Source organism: Microcaecilia unicolor, chromosome 2, assembly GCF_901765095.1.
Source record: "Microcaecilia unicolor chromosome 2, aMicUni1.1, whole genome shotgun sequence".
Lineage (NCBI taxonomy): Eukaryota > Metazoa > Chordata > Amphibia > Gymnophiona > Siphonopidae > Microcaecilia > Microcaecilia unicolor.
The window spans coordinates 328,501,970-328,521,647 of NC_044032.1; the positions used below are offsets into that span (position 1 = coordinate 328,501,970).

The 19,678-nt window shown below is 45.7% G+C and overlaps 1 protein-coding gene across 3 annotated transcripts in view; it reads left to right on the forward strand.

Annotated features, from left to right (window-relative positions):
• The window catches only part of RNF38 (ring finger protein 38), a 348,251-nt gene that overhangs the window by 155,218 nt on the left and 173,355 nt on the right, over positions 1 to 19,678 (forward strand). For all 3 annotated transcript variants that reach the window (XM_030194345.1, XM_030194346.1, XM_030194347.1), the window contains exon 7: positions 3,238 to 3,387. In XM_030194345.1, coding sequence (XP_030050205.1) covers positions 3,238 to 3,387 — 150 coding nt within the window. The remainder of the gene's footprint in view (positions 1 to 3,237; positions 3,388 to 19,678) is intronic.

Below are 19,678 nucleotides of genomic sequence, written 5' to 3' on the forward strand. Positions count from 1 at the left end.
TGCTGGTGAACAGCTTACTTTTCTTAAACTGCCTCCGTTCCCTACTTTTAAGTGTGAACTCCAGTTTGGGAGGCGCGCTACTTTCACTGAGCCCTTACCGGTACAACAATTTGTCCCAATTGCTGACTGTGCTCATATTCCCCCAGATATGGGAAACTCCCAATACTCCCACGATCCTGCCCCATTTGGGCTAGGAGTTACGGCAATGCCAGAGTTAGACCACACACCGATGGCTAAAGAAATCCATGACAATCTTTCTTATGTCACCCATGGACTTGAATATAAAATACAAATCAGAAACTTAATTTCAATATGCAAACAGTGAAAAAATAATAAATAAAATTAAATGATATGTGCTCAGTTTTTGGTGTATACACTTAAACTCAGGAACTGAGATGTTATAACACCTTATTATACATCATAGCACACCCTGCCTCCTCCTGATAAGTTATAGCTCAATCAAATCTTCAAAATAAAACAAAAATTGCTGATACAAATAGCGCTATTACTTAGCTTAATCAGAGGGTTTGATGCTGTCAGTGGTGTATATAAATCGTTTCATGCAGATTCCTGGTTAGTGTATAGCTTTTTTATAATGCAAGATTTCTTCATTCAAAACACCCGTTAAAGACAACACAAATCCCAAGTTTCCTACATGGGCCATGTTTCGCCAATCTAGCGGCGTCTTCAGGGGAACTTAAGATACAGCATCTTCAGAAGGAAACCTTCTCCAAACCGGTCTTGACAGGAGCAAACTGTAGTTTCATTGCATGCCTCCTAGTCCTAGTATTTTTGGAAAGCATGAACAGACGCTTCACATCCACCTGTTCCACTCCACTCATTATTTTATATACCTCTATCACGTCTTCCCTCAGCCGTCTCGTCTCCAAGCTGAAAAGCCCTAGCCTCCTTAGTCTCTCTTTATAGGGAAGTCGTCCCATCCCCGCTATCGTTTTAGTCGCCCTTCGCTGCACCTTTTCCAATTCTACTATATCTTTCTTGAGATGCGGCGACCAGAATTGAACACAATACTCAAGGTGCGGTCGCACCATGGAGCGATACAACGGCATTATCACATCCTCACACCTGTTTTCCATACCTTTCCTAATAATACCCAACATTCTATTCGCTTTCCTAGCCGCAGCAGCACACTGAGCAGAAGGTTTCAGTGTATTATTGACGACGACACCCAGATCGCTTTCTTGGTCCGTAACTCCTAACATGGAACCTTGCTTGACGTAGCTATAATTCGGGTTCTTTTTTCCCACATGCATCACCTTGCACTTGCTCACATTAAACGTCATCTGCCATTTAGCTGCCCAGTCTCCCAGTCTCGTAAGGTCCTTCTGTAATTTTTCACAATGCTGTCGTGAGTTAACGACTTTGAATAACTTTGTGCTATCAGCAAATTTAATTACCTCGCTAGTTACTCCCATCTCTAAATCATTTATAAATATATTAAAATGCAGCGGTCCTAGCACAGACCCCTGAGGAACCCCACTAACTACCCTTCTCCATTGTGAATACTGTCCATTTAACCCCACTCTCTGTTTCCTATCCTTCAACCAGTTTTTAATCCAGAATAGGACATTTCCTCCTATCCCTAGACCCTCCAATTTCCTCTGTAGCCTTTCATGAGGTACCTTGTCAAACACCTTTTGAAAATCCAGATACACAATATCAGCCGGCTCCCCTTTGTCCACATGCTTGTTTACTCCTTCAAAGAAATGTAGTAGATTGGTGAGGCAAGATTTCCCTTCACTAAATCCATGTTGGCTTTGTCTCATTAATCCATGCTTTTGAATATGCTCTGTAATTTTGTTCTTAATAATAGTCTCTACCATTTTGCCCAGCACTGACATCAGACTCACCGGTCTATAATTTCTTGGATCTCCTCTGGAACCTTTTTTAAAAATCAGCGTTGGTTTTTAATGCAGTTTTGCACTTTATTCCCACATTGTGAAAAAGATTGTTTTAATATGTTTTTTCTGTTTTTTTTAAATTTATAAAGTTTATTAAACATGCCACATAAATTTCAACTGCACAGCATCTCAGCCCGTACAACATTAATTCCCCCCATTCCCAAATCCAAACATCAAGGTACAGACAAATATTCAGTAAATAATATCATGCCCCTTATCTCCTCCATTTGCAGCTTATATTTCAGATGCTTGTTTTCAGTTGATAAAAAAAGGAGGGCCTTTTTGTCTTTAATATCTTAGTATGTACGTTCAGTAAAAGTTTGAAAATCACATTAAGGACAATTCTAATCTAGACACTTGCAGTTACGGTCCTCTTGTGAACATAAAGATCTAGAATACTAGCACTTGTGTGCGTAAATGTACACTTAGCCTGTGAGAGTGCCAGCAAGGTATCGAACTCGTGGAAAAATCCACAATTCCAGGAATAACATGTATAGAATGTTTGTACGTTTGGGAAGCTTGCCAGGTGCTCTTGGCCTGGATTGGCCGCTGTCGTAGACAGGATGCTGGGCTCGATGGACCCTTGGTCTTTTCCCAGTGTGGCATTACTTATGTACTTATGAACTGCAATTTTGCAAATACCCGCTTCACCTACATAGTGGGTATTTGCAAAAGGGTCATACACAGGGGCAGCATGTGGGTGGGGCTCCCAGTTATGTACACACATAATTTAAGAATACTGTAAGTTATGCGTGTCCCTGCCACATTTATGTGCCCACACATATGTCACTCCTATAGCTGATTGTAACTGCAAAGCAGCACACAGGGAAGGAACCTCTTCAGAGAAGACAGTCAAACCAGAGTGAAGTAGAGGTTGAGACAAGGACCAGCCAATGAGGTTGTGATTCTTCCCTGCGTTCTGTTGGCATCTTATTTTTTGATACTGTTGCTGTGCTCGCCTTGCTTCTGAAGCAGGCACAAGACTGTGAGGCAGGCGGTTATATCCACCAAAACACTGCCCGTGTCAGATGAAGTGTGTCTGGTGCCTACATCCCTGCGTTGGCTGGTCCTTGTATCAACCTTTTCTTCACTTTGGTTTGATTGTAACTGCAGACACACAAATGTTAGAGGCACCAATACCGAGTTATGCTAGTATTCTATAGTAGAACCTAGCCACCCAGGTTCCATTATAGAATAGGTTCCAACCGTGTGTCCTTGTGGTGCCAAAATGGAGGGGCTCAGTTGTAGAATTGCCCCCATTATGTTTGCTTTCAGTATTCTAGACACTACATTTTTAGCTTTTGTTGTATTTCAGCCTCTTCAAAGGATAGAGAATGAAGTAGAGTTGTTGGGAGAGCACCTGCCTGTTGGAGGCTTTTCTTACCCTTTGTCAGCCCATCCCACATCATTGCCTCCCTCAGCTTCTCTCCAGTACTTAACTCATGAGGAAGTACCCTTTGGAGCTGTGAGTATCACTCTTATCTTACTGCCACATAGTTAAGTTCAAGAGAAATGTATTCTGTAGACTAATTCTCTTTATTTTATTTATTTATTTATATTTTGCTCACACCTTTTTCAGTAGTAGCTCAAAGTGAGTTACATTCAGGTACTCTGGATATTTCTCTGTCCCAGGAGGGCTCACAATCTAAGTTTGTACCTGAGGCAATGGAGGGTTAAGTGAGTTGCCCAAGATCACAAGGAGCAGCGGTGGGATTTGAACCGGCCACCTCTGGATTGCAAGACCGGTGCTCTAACCACTAGGCCACTCCTCCACTCCATTCATTGAAACCATATCGCAACACAGCTTTATTGTATTACAGATACAGAGCTGATCAGGTTAACAGGGGTTGAAAAAAGAATGCTCTCCTCCCTCTTTGACCCTTCTGCTCTTCTGTATATGTATCAGCTTTTCAGCTTCTCTATGGTCCTCGGTACTTTTTTCCCTCCCTTCTCTTTCCACATGCTCCTTAACCAAAACAGTGAAATGCAGTCCAGAACACAGGGATTCTCTAAGTAATGTAATAGTGTCCATTCTCAAGATATTTCTGCATCACATTACAGAGAAGGCAAAGTACCTAAAAGTGATACTTTATCTTCCAACTTCAGAGTTGCAAAGGATAGCAGTGGACAAGAGAGAGATTTTCATTACAAGTGTGATGACGCTTATCCCTGCAGAAAATCTTATGAAAGCTACCTTTATGAAAAATCTACTCTCTTCTTCAAACCCTTGAACTTCTGTCTCCCGTTTACTGTGAGTGGAGGAGTGGCTTAGTGGTTAGGGTGGTGGACTTTTGTCCTGGGGAACTGAGGAACTGAGTTTGATTCCCACTTCAGGCACAGGCAGCTCCTTGCTACTCTGGGCAAGTCACTTAACCCTCCATTGCCCCAGGTACAAATAAGCACCTGTATACAGTATATAAGCCACATTGAGCCTGCCATGAGTGGGAAAGCGCGGGGTACAAATGTAACAACAACAACAAAATTATATATATATATGTATATACAGTGGGGGAAATAAGTATTTGATCCCTTGCTGATTTTGTAAGTTTGCCCACTGACAAAGACGTGAGCAGCCCATAATTGAAGGGTAGGTTATTGGTAACAGTGAGAGATAGCACATCACAAATTAAATCCGGAAAATCACATTGTGGAAAGTATATGAATTTATTTGCATTCTGCAGAGGGAAATAAGTATTTGATCCCCCACCAACCAGTAAGAGATCTGGCCCCTACAGACCAGGTAGATGCTCCAAATCAACTCGTTACCTGCATGACAGACAGCTGTCGGCAATGGTCACCTGTATGAAAGACACCTGTCCACAGACTCAGTGAATCAGTCAGACTCTAACCTCTACAAAATGGCCAAGAGCAAGGAGCTGTCTAAGGATGTCAGGGACAAGATCATACACCTGCACAAGGCTGGAATGGGCTACAAAACCATCAGTAAGACGCTGGGCGAGAAGGAGACAACTGTTGGTGCCATAGTAAGAAAATGGAAGAAGTGCAAAATGACTGTCAATCGACAAAGATCTGGGGCTCCACGCAAAATCTCACCTCGTGGGGTATCCTTGATCATGAGGAAGGTTAGAAATCAGCCTACAACTACAAGGGGGGAACTTGTCAATGATCTCAAGGCAGCTGGGACCACTGTCACCACGAAAACCATTGGTAACACATTACGACATAACGGATTGCAATCCTGAAGTGCCCGCAAGGTCCCCCTGCTCCGGAAGGCACATGTGACGGCCCGTCTGAAGATTGCCAGTGAACACCTGGATGATGCCGAGAGTGATTGGGAGAAGGTGCTGTGGTCAGATGAGACAAAAATTGAGCTCTTTGGCATGAACTCAACTCGCCGTGTTTGGAGGAAGAGAAATGCTGCCTATGACCCAAAGAACACCGTCCCCACTGTCAAGCATGGAGGTGGAAATGTTATGTTTTGGGGGTGTTTCTCTGCTAAGGGCACAGGACTACTTCACCGCATCAATGGGAGAATGGATGGGGCCATGTACCGTACAATTCTGAGTGACAACCTCCTTCCCTCCGCCAGGGCCTTAAAAATGGGTCGTGGCTGGGTCTTCCAGCACGACAATGACCCAAAACATACAGCCAAGGCAACAAAGGAGTGGCTCAGGAAGAAGCACATTAGGGTCATGGAGTGGCCTAGCCAGTCACCAGACCTTAATCCCATTGAAAACTTATGGAGGGAGCTGAAGCTGCGAGTTGCCAAGCGACAGCCCAGAACTCTTAATGATTTAGAGATGATCTGCAAAGAGGAGTGGACCAAAATTCCTCCTGACATGTGTGCAAACCTCATCATCAACTACAGAAGACGTCTGACCGCTGTGCTTGCCAACAAGGGTTTTGCCACCAAGTATTAGGTCTTGTTTGCCAGAGGGATTAAATACTTATTTCCCTCTGCAGAATGCAAATAAATTCATATACTTTCCACAATGTGATTTTCCGGATTTAATTTGTGATGTGCTATCTCTCACTGTTACCAATAACCTACCGTTCAATTATGGGCTGCTCATGTCTTTGTCAGTGGGCAAACTTACAAAATCAGCAAGGGATCAAATACTTATTTCCCCCACTGTATATTTGAAAATGCAATAACGTAGAGAGTAATTTTATGATAGGTTGCCTATTTCTGAAGGCCATATAGATGCCTATTTATGTGCAAGCTCTGTTGTTCAATGCTTTATATATATATATAATTTTCTACGGCATTGCGGCAGGTTAGCATTTGCTTTGTTTACTTTTAAATATATTTCATACGATTCTTGCTTCATCACAGTGGTAAGGTATAATATGTGCACATTGCAATTCTTTATATTACCGTCTACGTTTTTACCACACCTCTTTTGGCGATTCCACACTCTTTCCTTTCACTTTCTTTCTTTCTTTTTTCTCCTTTTTTCTTTTCTTTTGTTCCCCCCCCCCCCCCGCGTTTCTTTACTCTCCCGTTTTTTTCTTCCCGCTCTCTTTTCACCCCCTTTTTCTTTATATATTTTTTATTATATACATTTTTTATATATATTCGTATATATTTTTTTGTATATATATGCATATTTTTAAATATATTTTCTTGTTACATGTTTTTCTTTTTTTATGTCCAACGTCTTTAAAATAGCCATGGCAACAGTATATTTTCTTAAATGGCTGTATATGGCGCGCACAAGTATAGGCATAACTACGGTTATATGTATACACTAGATGACACCACGTTCCTTTTTTCATGCACACTATTTCATTTGCTCTTTCTCCTCCCCTTTTTTACACTTTCTTTCATAACATAAGCAGTGTATGGTATTCTAGCTGTTTTTTCTTATACATTTTTTTCTTGAGATTATATATATTTCAGTATGAAAACGTGTTCATGTAATACTCCATGAATCTTTAATTATCATCCTCTATATATGCATGTATTTTTAAGACAGCATGATTTACCTCGATATGTTCTTCTTTTTTTAAACATAAGCTGTGTATGTTTTGTATGATGTTTGTTTTTATGATATATTTCAGTATATATATGTTTCCATATAATGCCCCATGGATTTTTATTTATCGTCCTTTATATATGCATGTATTTTAAGATAGTATGATTTACTTTTACATGTTTTGAATGTTTAGTCCCTCCTATAATTAATCATCTATACGATCATTTTATGTAATGTTTTTGTGATATTACAACATTGCATATATGCATAATTTGCGTATACGTTATTAAAAGATTTTATGTTCATTATTATTATTTTTTATTATTATCTTTATCATTGTATTTTGACCTCTCATTGTATATTCATTATTTGTTTGAATGATTTATTTGATTATGTATGTTTTTATAGACTCCTGATGCAGGCCTGTAGGCCGAAACACAACAGTTGTGTCGAGTCTTTTCATCAATAAAGACGTTTTTAAGATATTGTCTCCAGGGTTTGTATTTCCGTGGTCAAACATCCCACTTTTTACCTGTATTTGTGTTTTCCCGTGGGGCGTTCGAGTTCTCCGTTTGATTGCGGATTTTTCGGAACATATACCCCTGAACCTTAGAAATAGCATATGGAATATACACATGTATAGCAATCGTGCATTTGTGCACCCTTACTTCTTTTGTTCCTCGGCCTTCTTTATGTATTTGTATTTATTAACATTTATAATCCGCCCTTATCCAGGGTGAAGTACAATGAAGCATGCACAAATACACAAATATTATAGCAACAAAACACTAAAAAAGGCAGAGTCAAGCAAAGCAGTCCAACTGAGGCAAAATATGAACAAAGGCAGGTCTCATGCTGTGGGTACAAAATAGGCTAAGTATAAAAGGTGTTCTTTGAGCTGCTGCTTAAACAGCGGATATTGTGTCTGATTTTTCTGTTGAAGGGGCAACATATTCCACTCAGTGTATGTTAGGAAAGATGGTCTATCAAAATCAGTAAACCACAAATCATAAACCATAATTTATGAAGGAAGGCTAATTTGTAAGGCACTGAGAAACTGAAATGCTCTGAGCAAGCAATGAGCTTTGTTCATCATGGGATGTGAAAGCATGACTACGTCATAAAAATGGGTGTACGCTTCTATACCTGTTAGACATGAAGCAACTTATCTTTTTGGAACTGGTGCGTTGGTTAATGGCTGATGCTGGAGATTACTTTGTACAAAAGTATTCTGTTTCTGTTGCTGTTTATACCTTCTTTATACTGCAATACTACTTTATTATCCTCTCATCTGATTTATTCCCCTATCTATCTTCCTACCACTTTCCATCTCTTTTCACTTATCCTCTCTGTCTACTTCTTTCTTTATTTTTACATCTCTGCCCTTCCTCTCTCTTTCTCCCTCTCTGTTCCTCTGTTTGGTTGTCTTCGTGTGGCTATGGCAGTATTACAGGCAGTTGAGGGTGAGTAGACTAGGAGGCTCATTTTCAAAGCACATAAACTTACAAAGTTACATAAGTTATACCTGCTGAAATTCTGCGCGACTGCGGAGCACAAAATTTGCGCAGAATTCCATAGCCGCTACTCACCTAATGAGCTCTACAGCGTGACAGAAGGGACGTAATAAGTAAATAAATAATTCCAGAGTGCATACCGTTACCTAATCTTCTGTCCCTCCTCATACAGTGTACACTAGTAGACACTGTATGCTGTAGTGCTGTTCTACAGAATTGGATTGGTTCCACCGAGATAGTAATTAATTACAAATTAGTTATTATAGTGACAAGCCTATAGTGCTATGCCTTTGTAATTTCTTTCTGGTTTGAAGCATGAGTGTTAACTTTAATTTGTCAGGACTTCTTTGTTTCTCTGTCACAGTGTGTCCTTGACTGATAAGCAGTAAGTTTAAAGTCAGAGAAAAAGAGATGTTTCGGTTTTCACTTCTGTAAAGAGTAAGAGAGAAATACACTAGCATCAACTCTCTGTGCCAAATTAGTAGTAATACAGTACTTCTGATTGGCTATTTGAATTCTTCTATAGGCTGTAATTACTACTACTACTATAAATCACTTCTATAGCGCTACCAGTCGTACGCAGCGCTTTACAATTGAACATGAAGAAGACAGTCCCTGCTCAAAAGAGCTTACAATCTAAATCAGGACAAACAGACAACAGGATCAAAAAGGATAAGAGAAGGACAGACAGAAGGACACATAAGGATAAGATAAAAGTTACAAGTCAGGAGTCGAAAGCAGCATCAAGCAGGTAGGCCTTTAGCCCAGATTTGAAGGCAGCCAGGGATGGAGCTAGACGTAATGGCTCAGGAAGCCTATTCCAGGCATAAGGTGCGGCGAGATAGAAGGAGCGGAGTCTGGAGTTGGCGATGGAGGAGAAGGGTGCAATTAGGAGAGATTTGCCTAGTGAACGGAGTTCTAGGGAAGGAGTGCAGGGAGAGATGAGGGTGGAAAGTGAGGGGCTTCAGAGTGAATGCACTTTTCCTTGTCATCAAGCAGATGAATCCATTACGAATGGGTTGTGTCCACCTACCAGCAGGGGGAGATAGAGAGCACTGAAAAACCATAGTGCCTCTTGGCCAGCTAGCTCCATCTGCCTCTCAGTATTCTCTATCTCCCCAGCAGAGTTGGACGCAGCTTATTCAGCTCCTTCAAAAATATGCCTGGGGTGGCTTCTGGGCTTTTGCCAGTTGTAGCAGGAGTGTTGTGGCTATTGCAACTTCACTTTAAAGGCACATAGGTTAGCCCTTTCCCTGCCTTACCCTTCCCCCTATGTGGATGCAGGCATATAGGTTTGCCCTGTCCCTGCCTTTCCCACGCTCTTCTATGTGGATGCAGGCTGTGATAAAGTCATCTCCAGGATAGTTGGGTTAAGGCAGTTTCAGTCTGAAATACAAGTCCCAGAAGGCATTGCAGGCAAGGAGCCAGAGGGTGAGATGAAGAACCCGGACTGGACTCCTAGCTGCAATCGGGGAAGACATGGGTGTAAACTGGCAGGTTGTGTAGAGTGGCTGCCACTAGGCGGAAAGAGTTAGGAAACCCTGTGTGCAGGAGCTCATCATTGGTCTCATTAGTTTAATGCTCAACTCAGCTGGTATGGGTGTGGGGAAGCTAATGGAAGGAGAATGATTGGTGGGGGTAGCGGAAGCCAGGGATTGATTAGGCAGGTGGGAAGGAGTCCCAGCAGTACAGTTCAGGAGAGAGGAGCTGAAGGAGAGAAGCAGTTGCAGGCTGAAAACCCTTGGGCAGGGAGGTCCCTAAAGTACTGAAGCAGGCTGAAATTCCTTGGGTGAGAGGAAGTCCCAAAAGTATTGAATTCACTGTGAAGCTGATGCAGGGGAAAGCCCTTGGGTAGAAGGAGTCCCTAAAATATTGAACTCTCCTGAAGGTAAAGAGGATAGAAGGTAGAAAAAGCTGCTTGGTGACTGAACTGTGATGATGAACTGAAAGAACTGTTGGTCTTGGGAATTGAATGACTGTTTATTGTGCACTGGATAAAGAGCCCAGACTGAAGCCTGTATTGAATCCTGGTATGTGCTGATAGTCTGCTGCTTAAAGGGGACTGTTGGCCACACACTTTCAGGTGGCTTATATGTGCTTAAGATTGACGGTGAATGCTGCTGTTGGAACTGTGTATTAGAAACCTGCATGGAATAAAAGTCCTTAAGTTTGAAGTTACTGGTGGACATCTATTTCTTCATTGTACTGGGAGCCTGTGGCTGGAGGAGATTGTTCTATCCTTGGCTGCACAAGAGAGGTACCTGGTTACAAGGCACATTGGTATGTCCTTTCCCTACCTTTCCCACACTCTTCTATGTGGATGCAGGCACATTGGTTCGTCGGTTCCCTGCCTTTCCCACTCTTCTGGACCTCTGGACTGCCTCTGTAGCTGTTGCCTCTAACATTCCTCACAGCGTTAAAAAAAAAAAATGCGATGTGCTTGTTAGTGCTGCGATTCTGAGGCATCCTTCTGTCTGTGCAGCATGACCGGAGCTCTGTGACTCGGCCTGGTGAGGTAAGAGAGTCTTGTAGCTCCTCTGGGGAGGGCCCGCGATCAGGATGTTTTGGCGCGAATCTGCCATTTTGAAATTTTCCACCGTTTTCGGCGATGGCTGCGGAGGTTGTTAAGCGCTGTTCACGTTGTGGCAAGCGCAGATCCGCAGCGGGGCTCTGTAAATCGTGCTCTTCAGACGTCAGGGCCGGCCCGAGCATGGCGAGCGAGGTTTCTTCCCGCTCGGTGGAGCTGGCAGCGGGCGCCATCTTGGATGCTCCGCATGGCTCGACCCCCGCAGGAGCGGGGAGGGGTCTGAGGCAGGAGGGGAGCCTCGGATGGAGGCTACCAGAGGAGCTGCTTACCCCAGATTGGAACCGGGAGGCCAGGGTGAGCCTTTCTCCCCTGAGATTGTGTCGCTTTTACATAAATTGTTCATGTTAAAAAGAGCTCTGCCGCAGATGTCTGACTCTGCGTTGCTACCTGGTTCCTCTCTGGTGGAGACTGGCCCAGGATTGCTGTCAGGGTTTTTCCCCCAGACAGTTGGCCGCAAGACAAGCGCAGAAGGGTAAATTCCCCTTCAGAGAGTGGCGCACCCCCTTCCCCCCCCGTGGTCGGGCTGTGGGGATTCTGAGGGGTCTCGCAGGCCTTCGCGGTCCGAAGAGCCAGAGGAAGGTGTAGGATTACCACTGGATCCGAATGATCCCATTGCGGTTAGGATTTTCCACCACGAGGAGCTGCCAGTGTTTATTTCTGATGCCATACAGGCTCTCTTTATTGAAGATCCTGTGATGGGCGAAGCCTCCTCTAGTAATCCGAGGATGGCAAGTACTAAGTAGCCTGCTCAAGCCTTTCCTTTGCATGACTCCATCGAAGAGCTTATTTCGGCTCAATGGGCTGACCCTGGGGGGCCTTTGAAAGTTGCCAGGGCAATGGGGCACTTATACCCTCTCAGTGAGGAGCACTTGACCATGCCTAAAGTGGATGCCCTAGTCACGGCTGTGATGAAAAAGACTACTCTCCCAGTAGAGGGAGGGGTCGCCCTGAAGGACATGCAGGACCGACGTCTGGAATCAGCAATCAGTCCTTTGAGATTTCAGGCCTAGCCTTACGGGCATCTGTGTGCAGTTGTTATGCTGCTCGAGCCTGCCTTGCTTGGTTGCAACAGGCAGTGGAACAGCCCGAAGATGGAGCGGAGCCCCTTGCAGAGGTGGCACCGCGGATGGAGTTGGCCTTGTCCTTTTTGTCTGACACCCTCTATGATCTGGTCAGAACTTCGGCTAAACCGATAGCTGTGGCCGCTCGCCGCCTTCTATGACTACGGCATTGGGCGGCTGACATGACCTCTTAACAATTTTCTCCAACTCCTCAACAAATAAGAGAAGGCCCTGGAAGGGCAACTCCACCAACTTTTGCTTAAAGGCCTGGGGGAAACTAAACCCCAGCGCTTACCTGAGGATAGGCCGCGGCCTTCTTCCAATGGTCAGGCGGTTCCCTCTTCCAGACCTTGCTTCCGTGAATCTACAAGGTACCGCCCGGGGCGTTCTGCTGGGTTTACTTCACGTGCCCGCTTTCAGCAGAGGAACTCCTTTCGCGCGAATAAACGTTCCACAGCGGCCAGCTCAAGGCCTGGAGTTCATGGGCGACCCTCTCAATGATGGTGCACCAGCTCACTCCTCGATTTCTGCAGTCAGAGGACGTGTTTCCCTCTTTCTCGAGCAATGGGTCGATTACCTCAGATCAGTGGATTTTGAACCTGATCAGAGATGACTACAGATTAGAATTCAATGCCCCGGTGAGAGACGTGTTTGTGGAGTCCCGATGCGGCTCTGCCGTTAAACGGGCGGTGGTAGAGGAGACCTTGCAAGGTTTGTTGCACCTTGGGGTGGTGGTCCCTGTGCCTCCCACCGAGATCGGCTACGGTCGTTACTCCATTTACTGTGTGGTGCCGCAAAAAGGAGGGTCTTTTCGGCCCATACTCGACTTAAAGGAAGTCAACAAGTCACTAAGAGTGCGGCATTTTTGCATGGAAACCCTGCGCTCCGTCAGCCAGGAGAGATTTACGTCTCTGGACCTGAAAGAAGCTTACTTGCACATTCCTTTTTTTTTGTTGTTACATTTGTACCCCGCGCTTTCCCACTCATGGCAGGCTCAATGCGGCTTACATGGGGCAATGGAGGGTTAAGTGACTTGCCCAGAGTCACAAGGAGCTGCCTGTGCCTGAAGTGGGAATCGAACTCAGTTCCCCAGGACCAAAGTCCACCACCCTAACCACTAGGCCCCCGTACCACTGGTTTCTCTGGTTTGCGATGTTGGGAAAACATTTCCAGTTTTGGGCCTTGCCTTTTGGCCTCGCCACAGCTCCCGGAACCTTTTCCAAGGTAATGGTGGTAGTAGCTGCCTTTCTCAGGTGAGAGGGTATCCGTACCTCGACGACTGACTCATCAGAGCGGACTCTGCAGAAGAGGAGTCATCATGTAACAGCCAGAGTGGTCTCAGTACTTCAATCTCTGGGCTGGATCGTCAATATACCCAAAAGTCGCCTGACCCCCCCCCCCCCTCCCAATCTCTAGAATGTTTGGGGGTCCGGTTCAACACAGCCTCGGGGTTTGTCTTTCTACCCGAGCAAAGGCGGTGCAAGCTTCAGAACCAGGTCCGTCTGCTCCTGAGGATGCCTCGCCCGCGAGCTTGGGACATAGTCCAGCTGTTGGGGTCGATGACGGCAACCTTGGAAGTGGTGCCATGGGTGAGAGCGCACCCGAGACCCCTCTGCAGTGTTCCCTGCTTCAACGATGGTCTCCAATATCTCAGGATTACCAGCGCAGACTCACGTGGCTCCCTGCGGCCCAGCTCAGTATGGAGTGGTGGCTCTCAGACAGCATGCTGCGGCGAGGAATGCCCCTAGCACTTCCCGATTGGTGCCTGGTGGTAATAGATGCCAGCCTGCAGGGCTGGGGGCACATTGCCAGGGAAGGCATACCCAGGGTCTCTGGACACCCGAGGAGTCGGAGTGGTCCATCAATCGCATGGAGTTGAAAGCGATATTCCAGGCGCTTCTGGCCTTTCACACGACCCTGGAGGGACTGGCTGTCAGAGTTCTGTCGGACAATACGATAGCAGTGGCCTACATAAATTGACAAGGCGGCACTCAGTGCAGGGCACTGGCTGCGCAGATTTGCCACTGGGCTGAGCTACATCTGCAGTTTCTGTCAACAGCTCACATTGCAGGTGAGAGCAACGTGCAAGCTGATTATCTAAGCAGACATCAAATCGACCCAGCGGAGTGGGAACTGGCAGATGAAGTATTCCTTCAGATCTGTGCCAAATGGGGGACACCCATAGCGGATCTTATGGCATCAAGCGCAAATGCCAAAGTCCCGTGCTTTACAGCAGATGGAGAGATCCTCGCTCGGCGGGAGTTGGATGCCTTGGCTCAACCTGGTCTCAGGGCCTCCTGTATGTGTTCCCTCCTTGGCCCTTGATAGGGCGAGTACTCCTGCGGATTCGGCTATATCAAGGAGAGGTGGTTCTCATTGCCCCGAATTGGCCCAGGCGGCCGTGGTATGCGGACCTCCGGCGGATGCTGGTGAAGGCTCCCCTTCCTTTGCCTCTGATACCGAACCTGTTGTCACAGGGGCCGGTAACCATGGAGAACGCCTGCCGCTTTGGTCTTACGGCATGGCTCTTGAGAGGGCACAATTGAGAGACAAGGGCTATTCCAACAAGGTCATCTCCACTCTCCTTCAGGCCCGCAAGCATTCCACTTCCGTTGCCTATGCTCGGATTTGGCGCCAGTTTGAAGCTTGGTGTGCTGCTAAAGCGGTTACACCCATGCGGGCTTCTGTCTCGCCGATACTTGACTTTTTGCATGATGGTTTAAAAAAGGCTTGGCCTATAATTCTCTGCGTGTTCAAGTTGCAGCCTTAGCATGTTTCGGGGGAAGGTGGCTGGCCTCTCCCTGGCTTATCCGGAGGTGGCACAGTTTCTTAGAGGGATGCTTCGGCTCCGTCCTCCCGTGCGGGCTCCTTGTCTGGCCTGGAACCTGGGGTTAGTTTTAAAGGCCCTTTAGTGTTCGCCCTTCGAGCCGCTTAGGCAAGCTTCGGAGAAGGATGTGACCCTAAAGACGGTCTTTTTGGTGGCCATTACTTCAGCGAGACGGGTGTCTGAGCTCCAGGCGCTGTCCTGTCGAGACCCATTTCTGCATTTGCACCTTCTAGATGTGCAAAGGACTCTGTTGCAGTATCTGTGCATGTCAAATGCTTTCAGAACCTCTGATCACCTTTTTGTTTTGTTGTCAGGTCCTCGCAGAGGGTCTCCAGCGTCTGAAGCTACTCTGGCTCGTTGGCTCAAAGAAGCTATTTTTTTTTTCCAGCATATCTGCTGTCTGGCCGGCCTCTGCCTGAAGCCTTTAAGGCACATTCCACAAGAGCAATTTCCTCTTCTTGGGCTGAAACTGGAGCACTCTCTCTTCAAGAGATATGCAGTGCAGCGACATGGGCTTCTAAGCTCTCATTTGCCCGACATTACAGGCTGGATGTGGCTGCCAGGAGGGATTCACACTTTGGAGCAAAAGTGCTGGCGTGTGGTGTGGCCTGTTCCCACCCTATCTAGGGATTGCTTTGATACATCCCATTCGTAATGGATTCATCTGCTTGATGACAAGGAAGGGAAAATTAGGTTCTTACCTTGGTAATTTTCTTTCCTTTAGTCATAGGAGATGAATCCATGAGCCCTCCCTGATTGATTGATTGATTGATGCTGTTTTGGGTTCAGTTTTTCCTGTAGATATGTTCCCTCATTGGGAGAAGTTGGAAAACAGTCTTCAGGATTTCTGTTCTGTTACAGAGGTTGAGTTTGTCCTCCTTTGAATTTCTGCTCCTGTTCTGGGGCGTTCATTCGCTGTGAGGAAAGTTCATGTTATTCTACTTTGCGGTGTAACACTGCTTTGGAAGCTTCAAATACTGACAGGCAGATGGAGCTAGCTGGCCAAGAGGCACTATGGTTTTTCAGTGCTCTCTATCTCCCCCTGCTGGTAGGTGGACAAAATCCATTCGTAATGGATCCATCTGCTATGACTAAAGGAAAGAAAATTACCAAGGTAAGAACCAAATTTTCCCATAGATCAACAAGAGGAGCTTGAATTGTATACGGAAATGGATAGGGCACCAGTGAAGTGATTTCAGGAGAGGGCTGATATGGGCACAACGACTTTGGCAAAATATTAGTCGTGCGGCAGAGTTTTGAACAGATTGAAGAGGAGAGAGATGACTGAGTGGAAGATCTGAGAGAAGCAAGTTGCAGTAGTCTAAGCGAGAGGTGGTGAGAGTGTGGATGAGGGTTCTGATAGCGTGTTCAGAAAGGAAAGGGCGAATTCTGGCGATGTTATAAAGGAAGAAATGACAGGTTTCAGCAATCTATTGAATATGGACAGAGAAGGAGAGGGAGGAGTAGAAGATGACCCCAAGGTTGCGAGCAGATGAGACAGGAAGAATGAGCGTGTTGTCGACAGAAATAGAGAATGGGGGAAGGGGAGAGGTTGGTTTAGGAGGGACGATAAGGAGTTTAGTTTTGGACATATTGAGTTTCAGGTGGTGGTGAAACATCCAGGTAGCAATGTCAGAGAGGCAGGCAGATACCTTGGACTGGATTTCTGCCGGTAGATCTGGGAGTCATCAGCGTAAAGGTGACACTGAAAGCCGTGTGATGAGATCAAAGCACCAAGGGAGAAAGTAGAGATGGAGAAAAGGAGAGGTCCTAGAACAGATCCTTGAGGTACACCCACTGACAGCGGGATAGAGGAAGAGGAGGAACCACCAGAGTATACACTAAAAGTACGCTGTGAGAGATAAGAAGAGAACCAGCAGAGAGCAGAATTCCGAAATCCAAGTGAGGACAGCATGTCAAGGAGTAGCTGTGATCAACAGTATCAAAGCAGCAGAAAGATCGAGAAGGAGCAGGATAGAATAGAGCCCTTTGGATTTAGCCAGGAATAGATCATTGGAGACTTTAATAAGTGCTGTTTCAGTTGAATGAAGGGGATCAAGAATAGGTTGAGAAGAAAGAAAGTCGAGGCAGCGACGGTGGACAGCACTTTCTAGTAACTTGGATAAGCAGGAAGGAGGGAGATGGGGTGATAGTTGGAAGGAGAGGTAGGATCCAGAGAAGGTTTTTTGAGGAGTGGGGTGACGGCATACTTAAAGGCATCAGGGACAGTCGCAGCGGAAAGTGACAGATTGAAGATATGACAGATGAAAGGGGTGACAGCAGGAGAGATAGTGTTTGAGTAGGTGAGTGGGAATAGGGTCAGAGGAGCAGTGGTTAGTTTTGAGTTTGAAGAAGAAGTAAAGTTTCTTCTTCAGTGATTTCGGAAAAGGAAGAAAAGGAGGTAGGGGTAAGAGGGTTGGGAGAGTGGACTTAGTGAAAGAAGGGGTGGAGGAGAGCTGGTTGTGAATTCAAGTTTTATCTTGTGAACCTTATCGTGAAAGTAATCAGCCAAAGTCTGGGGAGAAAGTGAAGGGGGAGTTGGAGGAGAAGGCGCTTTCAGGAGAGAGTTAAACGTGGCAAAGAGACGTTTAGGGTTTGAACCAATAGAGTTAGTTGGATGTAGTAGTCCTGCTTGGCAAGTTGGAGAGCAGACTGGAAGGAGGTCAGCAAGAACTTGAAGTGTATGAAGTCAGCATGGGCACGAGATTTAAACCAGAGGCGTTCAGCAGAGCAGGCACAAGAGCGTAGGTAATGGATTGTAGGTGTCAGCCAAGGTTGAGGTTTGGTACGTTAACAGGACGAGACATGGGAGGAGCGAGAGTGTCCAGAGCAGATGACAGAATAGTATTATAGGAAGAGACAGCCTCATTGATGGACTTGGTTGACATAGCAGTAGAGAAGAGATTTGAGATGTTGGAGGACAGGGTAGAAGGGTTAATAGCCTGTAGATTCCTAAGTGTGTTGGTTAGAATAGGATGGGACTGGGGAGGAGGGTGTTGAAGTGTGAAAGTTATAAGATGATGGTCAGAAAGGGGGAGAGTTGAGGCAAGGAAATTGGATGGTGAGCAGATGGAGAAGAGTACGAGATCAAGACAGTGGCCATTCTGGTGAGTGGGGGCGGTGGAGCGCTAGTAATGCTTTCTGGAATATCATATTATAGAACTCTTCCGTAAACCCATCTGGACCCGAGGCAGAGTGGAGAGGCAAGGATTTAATGGTAGCTTGGAGCTCTTTGCCAATGATTGGCCCATTTAGAGTCTGCAGTGCTGATGGAGAGAATTTTTGTATCTTTGAGGCTTCTAAATATCTTATGAGGGATTTTTTTATCTATTCCTTCATACTTTTGGTATATTTGGCTGAAATGTTCTAGGAATATTTTTGCTATTTTTTCGCTTTTCGTATGTATTTGACCTCTCTCGTCCTTTATGGCTGATATCACTCTATTCCCTCCCCATGTTTTAACCACTCGGGCAAGCAGGGTCCCTGTTTTATTTCCAAATCTTTGCAGCCTGTACTTATAATATATAGCCCCTTTAAGTGCCCTTTCCTGCAGCGAGGAGTTAAGTGCCACTTGTGCAGCTTGCAGCTTCTCCCTATGTTCCTTAGTTGGGGTTTGGGTGTATTGGCGTTTAGCTCTCCTTGCCCGTGCTTCTAGCCACACTATAGCTGCTGTTAGCTTTGTTTTTCGCGCACAAACATATGCTATTATATCTCCTCTCAGTACTGCTTTTGCTGTTGGCCAATACAACTCAGCATTTTGTTCATGTTGCTTATTATAACTGGCAAATTCCTCCCATTTTTTGTTCACATATGCTTTGAAATCTGCATCGGCTGCCAGGTAGGTTGGGAATCCCCACCCTGCTTGTCCCTGGTAAAACTGTCCTGCCTCCAAGTCTATCCATACCATTGCATGGTCTGATACTTCTTCCGGCCCTATTTCCGCTGCGTAAACTTTTTGGAATAGTTTTTGCCCTACTAAAATGTAATCAATTTGAGAAAGGGTGCCATGGGCTCTCGAAACATGGGTGGTCTTTTTCTTCAGAATTCACTACCAAACCTTCTCCTCCTCTTCATCCTATAACCCACTCTCTCAACCAACCAACCCAGGCCTCCTTCTCCTCTTTTCCTGATATCACCGAAGAGGAAACCGCTCATCTCCTCTCCTCCTCGAAATCCACCACCTGTTCCTCAGACCCCATCCCCACTAACCTACTTAGCACCATCGCTCCTACTATCACCCCCCACCATCTGTCATATCCTCAACCTCTCTCTCTCCACTGCAACTGTCCCGGATACCTTCAGGCATGCTGTGGTCACACCACTCCTCAAAAAAACATCTCTTGACCCTACCTGTCCCTCCAACTACCGCCCCATTTCCCTCCTACCCTTCCTCTCCAAGATACCTGAACGCGCCGTTCACAGCCGCTGCATTGATTTTCTCTCCTCTCATGCCATCCTCGATCCGCTTCAATCCGGTTTTCGCCCCCTACACTTGACAGAAATGGCACTATCTAAGTCTGCAATGACCTGTTTCCTCGCCAAATCCAAGGTCACTCCATCCTACTCCATCCTCATCCTCCTCGACCTATCCGCCGCTTTTGACACTGTCAATCACAACCTACTTCTTGACACACTGTTCTCCTTTGGGTTCCAGGGCTCTGTCCTCTCCTGGTTCTCCTCTTATCTCTCCCATCGTACCTTCAGAGTACACTCTCATGGTTCGTCCTCCTCCCCTATCCCGCTCTCTGTTGGAATTCTACTACTACTACTACTTAACATTTCTAAAGTGCTACTAGGGTTACGCAGCGCTGTACAATTTAACATGGA